The sequence below is a fragment of the Lepidochelys kempii genome, chromosome 6 (assembly GCF_965140265.1).
Source record: "Lepidochelys kempii isolate rLepKem1 chromosome 6, rLepKem1.hap2, whole genome shotgun sequence".
NCBI lineage: Eukaryota > Metazoa > Chordata > Testudines > Cheloniidae > Lepidochelys > Lepidochelys kempii.
The window spans coordinates 122650587-122664575 of record NC_133261.1 but is presented as its reverse complement, the minus strand read 5'-3'; the positions used below and the strand labels follow the sequence as shown (position 1 = coordinate 122664575).

Sequence of the window (13989 nt, the reverse complement as noted above, 5' to 3'; positions counted from 1 at the left end):
ACCAAGGTCCCCAGGGTCAATCAGCCCCAGCTGGGATCCCCTGGCAGAGGCCACAGAGGTGGCAGACCCACCATTACCCGCTTCCTCATCCTCTTTGCCTGATGAGGTGATAGCGGGACTTTCCCACATGGTCCCCCATGATGATATAAAAGCCCACCAGAAGCTTCTTAAGAGGGTGGCTTCGAACCTGGGGTTAGAGTCCGAGGAGTTGGCAGAACCCTCCGACTCCACAGCCCCCTCCAGGGTGGCATTGCCAGTCCATGAGGGAGTGATAAAGCTGAGCAAGGCCTTGTGGCACACTCCCTCCTCCCTGCCCCCCATTTCCAAGAAGATGGAGAGAAAGTATTTTATCCCTGCTACAGGATTTGAATACCTATATACACATCCCACTCCTAGCTCACCGGTGGTATCGGCAGCCCATGAGCGTGATAGTCAGTGTTAGAGAGCTTATTCCTTCACTCCCCCACTTCCCTGGTCCTTCTTGCATGAACAGAGAGCAACAATATCCAAAGTCCGAAGGTGCAAACAATTGGATGTTTATTGGGGTGAACTTCCAGCAAGCTTACATACAAGTTCCTTTTTCCTTATTTTCGAATCCCAACTTACTTCCTGTTTGCCCCTAATTTATATAGTAATATTCTTAGCTATACCTTAACCAATCATTCTACTAAAATTTACCTAACCAATCCTAACATGATTAGCTAACCAATTATATCCCACCACCTTAATTAGTTTACACCCAGCAAAATTAATTATACAGCAGACCGAAACAATCACAGAACCAGACAGAGACCATGCAAATAAACAATAGCAAAGTGGGAACTATAATGACAAAACAATACAGAAGCAAGAATTTCACAACAACATCTATAAAAACATAAGGGTTTCCCAGCTGTCTATTGATAAGTGAGTTCTTACCAGACAGAAAACTATCAAACTAAATTTCCTTTTACATCTTCTAGGCTCTTCCCTTTCTCTGGAGGTGATAGATCGGATCACCTTCCTAACAGTCCCATATTGATTAGTTTGGAATGTGAGGATGTGACCGCTCACTTCCCAGCTTATGGCTGCCTCTGCTGCTCAGCCAAAGGCATTGGCCCAAGAACAGGGCCTCAGACTGTCACAGTGAGAGAAGGCCCTTACACAGATTCTTTCTTGTATACCTCTATTACTAGCTAAATGATAAACATAGACCTACATTCTTAAAGTATAGGCCTTTACAGGCAAGCCTGAATATCTATATCCTAACAGTCAGGGCCAACTGGGATTGACCCCTAAAAATAAGGAGGCAAAGAGGCGTGATCTCTTTGGCAGAAAAATTTATTCAACTGCCAGCTTCCAGTTAAGAGTGGCCAACCATCAGGCCTTACTTGTCTACTACGACTTTAACATTTGGCAGTCCATGGGTTTGCAGACTCGCTGCCAGAGGAGCCCAGGAAAGAGTTCCTGGCTATTCTGGATGAGAACAGAGCTGTGGCCAGGGCAGCCCTCCAAGTAGCCTCAGGTGTGGTGGACTTTGCGGCCTGGACCATGGCTTCGGCCATTTCCATGTGGCGTGCCTTTTGGCTGCAGTTGTCGGGCCTGTCAGTGGAGGTTCAGCAATCCATCCAGGACCTCCCTTTTGACAGCCTGGCGCTGTTCATGGAACAAACAGAGAGCAGGTTACATGGCCTGAAAGACTCTAGGGCTACCTTGTGCTTGCTGGGCCTCTACACGCCGGCTCCCGTGAAAAAGTGGTTCAAACCACTGCACTCCCACAGGTTCGGGAACCAATCCCAGACAGCCCTTCCATAGAAAGAGTAGGAGCTACAAGTGCCGGCAAGGCCAACAGCTGGCACCCTCAGCTCCCTCGAGCTCTACCCGCAGTCAGCAGGGTAATAAGCAGTATTTTGAGAGTGCGCTCGAGCCTGTGTCCTAGATCCAGCACCCTTGCTTTTCTCTATCTCTGTTCCTCCCTGCTAGGGCTTCTATAAAATTGGACTAGTGGGTCCTCGGCACAGTAGCAGGGAAGTACACCCTCCAGTTTATTTCTACCCCTCCCTCCGACCCCCCCACCCCCAGACCCCATCCCTCTTCAGGTACCCTTCTCACGAGCATCTGCTCCCTCAGGTGGTGCAGGGCCTTCTCCGAGTGGGAGCAGTGGAGGAAGTCCCTCTGTACTTGAAGGGGAAAGGATTTTACTCACATTATTTTTTTGATCCCAAAGGTCCAGAGGTGGGCTACAGCCCATTCTCGACCTACGGAGCCTCAACAAGTATCTTAAGAAGTTGAAATTCTTCATGGTCTCCCTGGCCTCGATCATTCCTTCCCTGGATCCAGGAGACTGGTACACTGCCCTTGACCTGAAAGATGCTTACTTTCACATATCGATCTTTCACAGACACAGAAGTTTCCTACTTTTCATAGTTGGGACCACCCACTAGCAATTCGCAGTGCTCCCCTTTGGCCTAGTGACAGCACCAAGCGTATTTACAAAGTGCATGGCAATGGTGGTGGCCTACCTCAGACGTCGGGGTATCCAGATTGTCCATACCTCAATGATTGGCTCATCAAGGGCTGCTCCAAGGTACAGGTCCAGTGCAGCGTTGAGATGTTGCAAGCCACTTGTCAAGCTCTAGGCCTGTTGATAAACTAACAAAAATCCACATTGGTTCTGGTTCAAAGAATAGTTTTTCGGAGCGGTCTTCGACTCTGCCAGAGCCTACATGCCAGAGGCCAGGTTCAGGGCAATGGCAGATCTGATTGCCAAAGTCATGGCCCACCCGATCACCACATATATAGTTTGGCACGTGAGACTCAGACTACGCCCCCTCCAGATGTGGCTGGCGTTGGTCTACTCCCTGGCCAGGTATCACCTGGACAAGCTCCTCACAATCCCGCCATAGATACTTACTTCCCTGCAATGGTGGTCTGACCCTGGTGTTGGAAGGTGTGCCATTTGCAAGCCCACGGTCTCCCTGATATTGGATGCATCTCACCTCTGATGGGGAACGCATCTCGGTACAGTGCGAACGCAGAGGCTATGGTCAGGAGAGGAGCTTATGCTTCACATAAATGTCAGGGAGCTCAGAGCCACCCTTTTGTGTGGTGTTCCTTCTCCACCTTTCCAGTCGGGTAGTACAGTTGTTGACGGACAACACGGCCTTCGTGTTCTATGTAGCAGGTCGGGGATGCTCTTTCATCGGCTCTGTGCCAGGAAGCCCTTCATCTGTGGGACTTCTGCATCCAACATGTGATCCACGCTAGAAGCCTCACACCTCCCCAGCATCCGGAACACACTAGTCGTGGTCCCTCCACTCAGACGTTGTCAGGATGCTCCTCCAGAAGTGGGGAAAAACTCCAGGCACCGGTGCATGTGGCAAGCACACACACCTACAATGGAATGGACATGAACAACACATCTTGAAAAACATCTGAAGAACAACAGTTACAAAAAGTAACAGTCTTTTTCCTTTTGTACGTGAGGGAAGTTCAAGATGAACTGCACTGACTTCTATTATTTGATAAGTTCTTTGGAAGCACTTTTCTGAGATCAACAGAAAGGGGTGAGGCCAAGCCAGATGGGTTACTAGGCAAAGAGTTCAATTCCCTCTACATCCACTGCAGACCAAGGCAACCCAGATTTAAAGGACTAGTAGAGATGTTAGTCACAGAAATGAAATATTTGTATATCAAATTCTCCATTTTCATTTCAATAGTATTATTTGCTTCTGGAGCTGCTTTCTAATTGTCCTTCTTCTCTACTGATCTTTTACCCTATATTATTTCTGATTTTGAAGAATGTTTCTTTTTCTTTCTTTCTTGTTCCTTTCAGCATTGTTTGTCATTCGTGGGAACATCAACTGTTTGGGAAAAACCACTGAACCTTGAACGCAGACTTGTTTGAAGGAAGGAAGAACTCATTTTCAAATATTTTCCCTTAGAAATTGTTAGCTTGTAAGCTGTTGCCTCCCTTTCTGTTACTGACTTGGGATCTGAAACTTTTTTCTTTTTACAAATATTTATAGTTTGCATTTAAACTACAGTTTACACCAAAAAATATGAAAGAAAAACAAAGAATAGGGTACACCAAGTGAGACTGAAACTTCCAAGTTTAGGTCGAAACCACTTGTAACTCATGCTTACACAGTGCACTTTGTAGCCCCTCTAGTCCACCTATGGAAGTTTCTTTGTTGCTACAGCCTTTGAACCAAGGAGTCTGGGTTCTTTGCTCAACAAGTAGAGGCTCATACTTTTAGATCCAGAGGTCACAGGTTCAAATCCCTGCAGATGACAATCTGTTTCTGCAAAATAACTGTATGTTTTAACCATAAATTCCTCCTTTTCAAATGTAACTCAGCCCAGGCTCACTAGAAGTTTGGCCCAAGTTTGCTGAAGGACTTCTGGGTTTATAACAAAATCAGCCAAGTTTTTCAGTCATGAAAATAGAAGTGTGAGCATTTGAAGAGCAACTTTCCCTAGTTATAGTGTTTTTATTGTTTGTATTCCAGTAGGAAACAGAGGTCCCTGTCAAGATTAGAGCCCCTCTCAAATGTACACGCGCGCACACACACACGCGCTCTGAAAAGACAGTCCCTGCCCCAAACAGCAAAGGTATATGGAAGTCCTGGCCTCACCACCAGCAGTGTGAAATAATCAGGAAGGGAGAATAGTAGGAATCAGGAAGAGAGAATTCGATCCCATTAAATTCTTCATTGTGTCACAGACGTCTGATAAATGTATATACTTTGAATGTAAATTCCAAAGCTATGTGGATGAGGGGTAAGCAGTGGACGTGATATACCTTGACTTTGGCAAAGCTTTTAATACGGTCGCCCACAGTATTCTTGCCAGCAATTTAAAGAGGTATGGATTGGATGAATGGACTATAAGGTGGATAGAAAGCTGGCTAGATCGTCGGGCTCAGTGGGTAGTGATCAACAGCTCAGTGTCTAGTTGGCAGCCGGTATGAAGCAGAGTGCCGCGGGGTTGGTCGTGGGGCCGGTTTTGTTCAACATCTTCATTAATGGTCTGGATGATAGGATGGATTGCATCCTCAGCAAGTTTGCGGATGACACTAAGCTGTGGGGAGAGGTAGATATGATGGAGAGTAGGGATAGGGTCCAGAGTGACCTAGACAAATTGGAGGATTGGGCCAAAAGAAATCTGATGAGGTTCAACAAGGACAACTGCAGAGTCCTGCACTTAGGATGAAAGAATCCCATGCACTGCTACAGGCTGGGGACCAACTGGCTAAGCAGCAGTTCTGCAGAAAAGGACCTGGGGATTACCGTGGACAAGAAGCTGGATATGAGTCAACAGTGTGCCCTTTTTGCCAAGAAGGCTAATGGTATATTGCGCTGCATTAGCAGGAGCATTGCCAGCAGATCGAGGGAAGTGATTATTCCCCTCTATTTGGCACTGGTGGGGCCACATTTGGAGTATTGTGTCCAGTTTTGGTCCCCCCATTACAGAAAGGATGTGGAGAAATTGGAGAGAGAGTCCAGCAGAGGGCAACGAAAATGATTAGGGGGCTGGGGTACATGACTTATGAGGAGAGGCTGAGGGAAGTGGGTTTATTTAGTCTTCAGAAGAGAAGAGTGAGGGCGGGATTTGATAGGAGCCTTCAACTACCTGAAGGGGAGTTCCAAAGAGGATGGAGCTAGGCTGTTCTCAGTGGTGGCAGATGACAGAACAAGGAGCAATGGTCTCAAGTTGCAGTGGGGGAGGTCTAGGTTGGATATTAGGAAAAACTATTTCACTAGGAGGATGGTGAAGCACTGGAATGGGTTACATCGGGAGGTGGTGGAATCTCCATCCTTAGAGGTTTTTAAGGGTCGTCTTGACAAAACCTTGGCTGGGATGATTTAGTTGGTGTTGGTCCTGCTTTGAGCAGGGGGTTGGATTAGGTGACCTCCTGAGTTCTCTTCCAACTCTAATCTTCTATGATTCTATAATCTAGGTCCTACTCCTGTTGTCATTCAGGGGAAATTCCCATCTAAATCAGGAAGAGTTCATCGTGAATAAAGACTGCAAGATTAGGCCCCCATAGCTTGCTTGCTTTTTTTAGATGCGATGTTTATTAAAAAATATTCTTCTCGAGCAATGGAGAGTAACTTCATTTGGTCTGATGGAATTATTTGAGAACTGTTGATAACCACTCAGTTTGTGCATTTCATTGTCATTACTGGATGTAGGGATTAGAATATTGTATTCTATATCCTATACTGTGTAAGTGTAGCATCTTGAGACCATATGATTAATTCTTCTCTTCTACACTATGGTTCCAACTCTATAAGTGATTAAATTCCAGGAACATTGAATTGTGTAGTCAGTATATGGAAGTACAGATAGACATAAAGCTAAATTGAAAATATTGCTACTTATAATTAGCAACATAAGTGACTAACCACTGTAGGATATGTTCTCTTTTCAATTTTGCATGCAAACCACTTGGATCAAGATGAGACTGTTTCTCATCTTATATTATAGTCCAGCAAATCTGGGATAAGTTTGATTTTATGGAACAGAATCCTTCTTGTGTTTCCATACTTGGTAACTCTTCACTTCTACCAGATATTAAAATGAGTGTTTTTACAACACAGATTCCCAGGGAGACATGGATCGGACACATATTGAGCCCAATGTGTACCTCACATTGTTACTTAAAGGTAAGAGCTACAGGTGAAGTGTTCTGCTACCTATAGCTATTAAGTCACATTCTTTGAGTTCATTTGGCTTTCTTTTCCTTAACAGTTACTATCCTAAAAGGACCTAACAACATACATGCTCTCTCTTCTTGTTAAAGGTCTTTGTAAATATAACCCAGATGTAAAGCTTCATTGTGCACAAAAAAAAAAAGGGCAATGGGGGGTGGGGGGAAGCCAAAAGCAAAAGATTTTAAAAAGTCACTTCCCTTTAGGAGGTTTATAACATGTTGAATTAAAGAGCCGCAGGTGTTGTATTCAGAGCACTGGGGATAGCACTTGATAATGCCATGTGAGGGACGTTATTTGTTGAGACAGGACAGTGTTTAAACTTTGAAGTCAGTATTAAACAAAGTGAAGCAGCTGGAATCTGGCATGCGAAGAAACAAGTCATTCATATGAACTATTGCTATTAAGGGAACAAGAGGTACTGTATTGGAGTTGTTTTTATAGATGCATGAAAGTTTACTCTCGGACTTAGCTGTTTTACTTTTGCATTAAATTATACGTTTGTAAAGCAAGCATCCAAGCTTGGGTGGATGAGTGGTTGGTTGGAATGTTTTGCAACAAACATGAAGGGAGTGATAGAAATTGTTTTTGTATCTGTAGGGTAGTAGTTTGTACCCCAGTCCTTCAAACTGTTCCATGAGTGGATCCCTATATATTGCAGGTTTCCACAGGGGTCCGTCCACCTTTAGAGATCCAGTTGCAGGAACGAGGCCCCTGGTTGGGTTTCTCATTTAAGAGAATTCTTGATTTAAAATACCAGTCTTACTAACTGTCCCTGGAAGAACAGCACTGGACTAAAAGGATAAAGCATATGTTTTTATTTGGCTTTAAAAAATCAGATTTGTTTAGTTTTTTCTTTTGCCAAATAGAAAAAAATGATTTAAACATTTTTTCTTTGTTCCTAATGTTGACATATGGTGTTAGTAACCAAACCTCTCTTCAATCTGTTTGATTCCTGTTCAAATTGGCACAAGTTCCTGATGCACAGTATGCTGTATATGAAGTGTGTATGTGCAAATACATCTCACACAGAAAAATGTTTATAACTAGTCATGGATTGAAATAGGTAATTTTCATGTTTCGTTCAGTTAGAATCTTGAAATTTAGTACTGAACATTAATTTGTTATAGACTGCTGAGTACAAGGGAAAAAACTCCCAAATCTGAAAACTGACCTTCCCGTCACAGGGTCACTAAAATGTTGTCAGTCATTGTTATTGAATTTCAACCAATCAAAGGCTCTTACATGGATGTTAACGGTATCAATTTTCAAAAATTATGTTAATGTATTCTGTGAGATGGTGATGATGACTGGAGAAATGAAGGACATCTGAGGTCACTGGTTCTTCTTCTTGGGTTTTAACAAGGAAAATGTCTATAAATATGTTTAAGTAGGTGTTTATAAAACTAAATAGAGTACTTCCAGAACTTCTAAACAGGCAAAAGCTGCTGAACTTGTGATAAGAATAATGCTTAGTTATCTGATTTACTGTGTTTTTATGGAATAGTGAAATTCTCCATTCAATTTTTATATCCTATACTATACACCACTACTAGTTGCATATTTATGAATGAAGGATGTTTAAGATGAAAGCCTCTGTGTATTGATCATAAGCTGTTATCTTCTGATAAAATAATAAAACAAAATGCCACGTCATTAAAATAGGAGCTTGCCAAAGATTTTATACAGGACAAATACCGATAACTAGATCCAGCCAAAAAGGCAGATACAGCTGTTAGCGAGTGTATATGTTTGTATATTTGCAGATATATAAGCACACAAGCATATGTGCTCTGTGTGTGTGTATTTGTGTGTTTACATATAGGTGTGGGGGGGTGTGCGCGCATATGAGTTGTTTATATAATGTATGCACCATGCACATTAGAGGTCTGATTTAGAAAGAGTTGACAATAATAAAACACAGATGAGGGTAACTTAATAGTTGTGCCATTAGGCCAACATAGACTTAGAATACCAACAGCCTTGGAAACTTGCAGTCATGAAGCAAGATCTCAAACTTTCCTGAAATAGGATAGCCATAACCCTTCATGTTTAAAATATTGAAAGTATAGATAACACATTTTCTGTACATGTCTAATGTATACAGTAAAAAACATTTTAAAATTGTCTTGAAAATAAATCATTGTTCTTTATACACGGCACATTTTAAATGGCTCTTTAAAAAAATAAATGGAAGATAGTGAAATAGCTGAGAATATTTCTGTTGACCGATTAGAACGTATTATTCTATTGGTTTCTGTATGTACTTTTCACGTTTTATATCAAACATAAAATTGGACTCTAGTATGTCTGCAAAACATATTACAACATAAGTTAGGAAGAACTTAGACTGGTATTGGTCTATCAACACTCTAGCTTCAAACACTTGGCAGCTTAGATGAAGTTATTGCAAACCCCTTGCATCAGGGAATATTCTTTTTTAACAAACCTGAAAACAGCTGTTGAAACAATTACATCATGGAATAGTGGCATGGCTGTGGAAATTATTAACAAAGTCAAGCTTTGAAAGCATCAAATAATATAGGTAGAGTATACAAAGGTTTGCTTTAGTGTTTATTGATGATTTACAAAGTTTCCTTAGGCATCACACTTTCACATTTTAAGTCCATACTAGCTTAGTTTCTGACCAACAGAACATTCACACTTTTCAGTTCCCATTTTTCATAACCAGTTGCTTTTTTTAAGCAGCCCCTAGTTGCATAGAAAGCCCTTGTGAGCCCTTTCTGAAAAATAACTTAATATATGATGTGTGCAACTTTTTAGCATTTCCAAAAATGTCCTTTTAAATAGTCTTCAGAAGATGTACAACTTCTTGCATGTACTCACTGTGGGTTAGGTTTGCTCAGGGCTTATGCCAATGTAAAGCTTGGCTGCTGTACTTTGCAGAGGAAAGACAGCAAGGGAATGAGGCTGTTTGTGCAAAGTCTCATGGTGGGGGTGGGTGCAATGGAGGATCAGTCCCTGAAGAGTGAATTGAATTGGAAAGGGGGTGTCACCATAGCAGCCAGGTAAATTGTTGACTTAATAGGAACTCTGACAAAGAGATAGCAGTGGTATCTCTGCCTTCCTTCTACAGGGGCCAGTCTTCCTGAGGTGCAAAACGTGTAGCTAGCAAAGGTTGCTCCCTGTATTGGATTTACCGAGTTTGACCATAAATGTGTTTGACCTCCTTGGAAGTTGGCAGTTACTATAGACCGAAAAGCACTAGGTGAAATTTTATATTAGCAGGTTCCACAGTATGCATCCGATGAAGTGAGCTGTAGCTCACGAAAGCTTATGCTCAAATAAATTGGTTAGTCTCTAAGGTGCCACAAGTACTCCTTTTCTTTTTATATTAGCAGTGGTTTTTATTCCATCACTGATCAGTTTAATTAGCAATTTAAGTATGTTTTGGCACATTTAAGTGAAAGCAGGGTATTGCTGCATTGTCATAATAGATAAGCCTGACAAATATTTTATGTGTGGAATTGAGAGAATGGAGTTTTAATTGCCGAGGCTGTCGGAGAACAAGGGAAGATCACTAATGTACTGTGTCATGTTAGTAGAAAAACAAACTCCACCAGGAATTTCACTGTCACACTCACCAAAACAAGTATACTTTCAGCTCGCCTGTAGGATGTTTGTTTGTTACTGAACCCTTTATTTTACAAAGTGACATTGAGTTCACAAAATGCTATGTATGTAATGAAGCTTATGGTAGCTTGACAGTATTAATTGGCTGCAGGAGGGTGGTTCCTCCCTGCCCTAGATTTTAATTTTTGACTAATGACCTGAGGTACCTGTGGGAGGCTTTTGTCCTCATGTTTAAATCTGTGCTGCAGTTGCTGTAAAGCAGATAGATGTAAATTGAATTTACTCAGTAACTGGTTTCTTTATATACTCCAAAGACTAAATATATGTTCAAAGAATTTACTTTAGAGGCTCATTCCATAGTATGTTGATCAGATTAATTTGCCACTTGTTTCATTTTTTCCACAGTGGTGAAATGATTATCTTGAACTTCCCATGTCCCTTATTTTTAATTTTAAACCAATAGAAAAATAGAGTTCAGAAATAGGTTTTACAAATTACTACTGTGGGGATTCCCCCCCTCCCCCCCCCCCGAAGTCCTGTTTATTTGGAATAGCTGTAGTATGGACAACAGTTAAATCTGTAATACTGTTTGTTTTTCTCACTGGTACTGAAAGTGATTAATTTGAGATCCTGAATTGTGTGCCATTAATTGCCGCCACCTCCCATCCTGCAGAAGATACCAAACAGTTAGTCGTATGGTGCCAAAGAACAGTGAAAGCTAGATGATATCTAAGGGCAGAGAGACCATCTTCCAGTCATTCAGTATTTTTTTGCCTCCTCTCCTGGAAGCATGGAGCCTAGTTAATGTTTTGAATCCAGATCCTCCTTTCCCTCTAGCACCTACTTAATGAGGTTAGACAAGAAGAAGGGTGACTCTGAGAAGAGGAACCAAAACAGGAAGAACCCAGCTAAGAAAGCTTAGACTTAGCATCACATGGTGACTGTGCACCAATTGTGCGTGCTACCAGTCCTGAAAAGAGTCTTGGGGAGCTTGCTCCAAGGGATCCTCCCCATAACTCTGCACACCTCCACTGGGAGGAGAAATGTCTGAGAGAACACTTCACAGGGCCCAGCACCAATTGTCAATATCCTTCCATTTGGAGGGATAATGGCTCTCACTCCACTGAATCTCTCTGAACCTATAGTGGATTTGATTGTGGTCAGCTTGCCTTTGGGTGGTTTAATTCTGATGCTGTTTTAGAGTCCAGTTCTGCTTCCATTGCATGTTATCACTCTCCTTGTAGACTGATTTACTGCCTGCTCCATCTTCTGCTGCCCCATCGTGTTTTCTTCCCACAGCTCCATGTAAGCAGCACCCTTACCTTTTGCCCACTCTTTCTTCTCTCCCATTCCCTGGTGTCTGGGTGCAGGAGTTTTCTCCCTCTCCAGCTTTTCAGCGCTGCAGTGGCTTTCCCTGCTGCTCAGCACAGGAGTGCAGCTACACACTCTTTGGGGCGTGCTTCCCATAGTGGCCTCCCAGCGTTGTAGCATGACCGCTGGGGTGCAGCGTCAGCTTGACTGCTGCCTGGGATGTCACCCTATTGAGGGCGTTTACACCTCCTGGGGCAGAAGGTTGCGATCATGACAGAGGAAAACTCAAGCTGTTGCTTCCCTCTACCAGGTAGACATAGATAGTTGAGGCACACTGAGCTGGTAGAGTTCTCCAGGCCTCCTTTCACATAAGCCACCTCCTGTCAGACAGCTTGTTACGTCTATTCTTCAGCTGGAATCTCCCACTGGATGGAAGAAAGGGGGGATGAATGACAAGAGGCTAACATAGGGCTTGTTCATCCAATCAGGGGAGGGGATGCTGGAAGGATGGTTTCCCTACAAGGGTGGAGTTAAGGCAGTGTTTGATCTGTAATGTAGGGTATTTGAGATTGTGATAGAGTGTATCTACTGTTAGTTACTTTAACTTTTCATTTCCTTGCTTTTTTAAATTTTGTGTCAGATATGCTGGGTGTCGCAACTTGAATTGTTTCATAAGGCTTTTGGTATATGACTATATAAGATACAGATTTTTCTATTTCTGACACACACGCACACCTCCCCCCGCCCCCATATCTGTATGTGTGTACAGTGCCCCATAAAGAAATGTAGTGGCTGAAATAAGACCTCGCTGGGAAATATGAGACAGAGATGTAGCTGGCTGTGTAACACATCCAGCATATGTTTTGCCATATGTCTATCCTTGACATAAGAGTATGTATCCTTATATCCATAAGATGATGCAAGAAGGTGATGGCTTTAGTACATTTGAAATTGCTATATTTGGAGTGTAAAATAATGTAATTATTCTGCCTTTTATTTTAGGAGAGGAAACTGTACCGCATTTAAGTTCACTGACTTCTCCAGAGAAGATGTCCGTGATGCTTCCTTCCGTGAATATAGATGACCAGACACAAAGTATCAGTATGGTACATGGGGACTCGGACTCTTCAGGAACAGATACATTTTAAAACATGGGGGTTTTATTAATAGTCACGTATCTGAAAATTTTCTAGGGAAGTATTTTGTCTAGCTAGTGTTATAATCCATATATTTTTGGCATGAAATCTCTCAGTACTGTTTATTTTCTACTTACTGTCTTTTTGTAATTTTGTATTAATCGGAATGTGAATATATAAAATATTTTAAACAAAAATAAAAGAATATAATTTTTCATCATTACTGGGATTAAATGGGATTTCTTGACAGATCTTTTGAAAGAAACAGGCTAAACCACAACACAACAAAAAAGGGAAACACAGCTTTGGAGAGGAAGAACACATAAATGACTCTCCCATAAGTTGAATGTGCTAGTTAGTTGGTATATAGAGGCCGTTGTAACAGAATGGATTTTCAATTATTGAAAAGGGAAGTTCGGAAGTAAAATATATTTGAAAACCAAGTACTGAAAGAAGATTATTTTTTTAAATATGTTGAGCAGTTTTGATTCACTCCTAAAACTCTCCTAGCAAACAATAAGGCAACACAGACACAATTGCCACCTTTGTGGTTTTACTGGTATGTATTTCTTCTTGCAAGAGTTATTATACTTTTTCAATATTTTGGCATGTAAGTTTCTTTAGAGTTGTTTCTCATTCTTGAACGGTGACTGTATGAGAGATGATATGGAAATTTTTAAAAGATTAAAGAATTCCAGTAAAACAAATGCAAATTATATGACAAGAAACATCTTAACTAGTCACAGTCCTCAAAAAAATCCAGTATTCTCCCTTTAAAAATAACAGCTACCATTAATAGTCGTATATGCAAATGTATCACCATCACCCTCTGGAGAGATTATTCAGTTTGTTTATTGAGCAACGACAGTGTATTCAGTGCTGTACAAAATATAGAGGAAGTTGTGATCCTTGCCGAAGGGAGCTTCTAATCTAAATACAATAATTTGGATGCATAATGCTTCAAATACAGACATCAGCAGATGGATTTTTATGCCTTTGCTCCATTCTTTGTCCTATCTGTGCCTACAATGTGATAACCCTGGAAAGTCTGAGATATCACAGCTCTTTCAAGGCACCAGGGGTATCAGGGAGCATCTCAAGTGGCGAGGAAACAATCCCTTTTTTGGTGGTTTGTATGTACCTCACTGTGACTTTGAGGCATATAACAGCTTCCACTCCATCCTTTAATCATGTGCAGATACTGTGCTGCCATGAACAATTCCTGTTTGCAGTGTAGCTGTAGCCATGTCGGT

At 41.8% G+C, this 13989-nt stretch overlaps 1 protein-coding gene across 11 annotated transcripts in view; it reads left to right on the top strand.

Moving 5' to 3' along the window:
- The window catches only part of KIAA0586 (KIAA0586 ortholog), a 134118-nt gene extending 120840 nt beyond the window's left edge, over positions 1-13278 (top strand). For 6 of the 11 annotated variants that reach the window (XM_073349977.1, XM_073349972.1, XM_073349976.1 and 3 more), the window contains 2 exons: positions 6585-6650; positions 12603-13278. In XM_073349977.1, coding sequence (XP_073206078.1) covers positions 6585-6650; positions 12603-12748 — 212 coding nt within the window. In that variant the 3' untranslated portion in view covers positions 12749-13278. The remainder of the gene's footprint in view (positions 1-6584; positions 6651-12602) is intronic. The other 5 variants (XM_073349981.1, XM_073349974.1, XM_073349978.1 and 2 more) reach the window with 4 other exon arrangements.
- Positions 13279-13989: the final 711 nt, after the last annotated feature.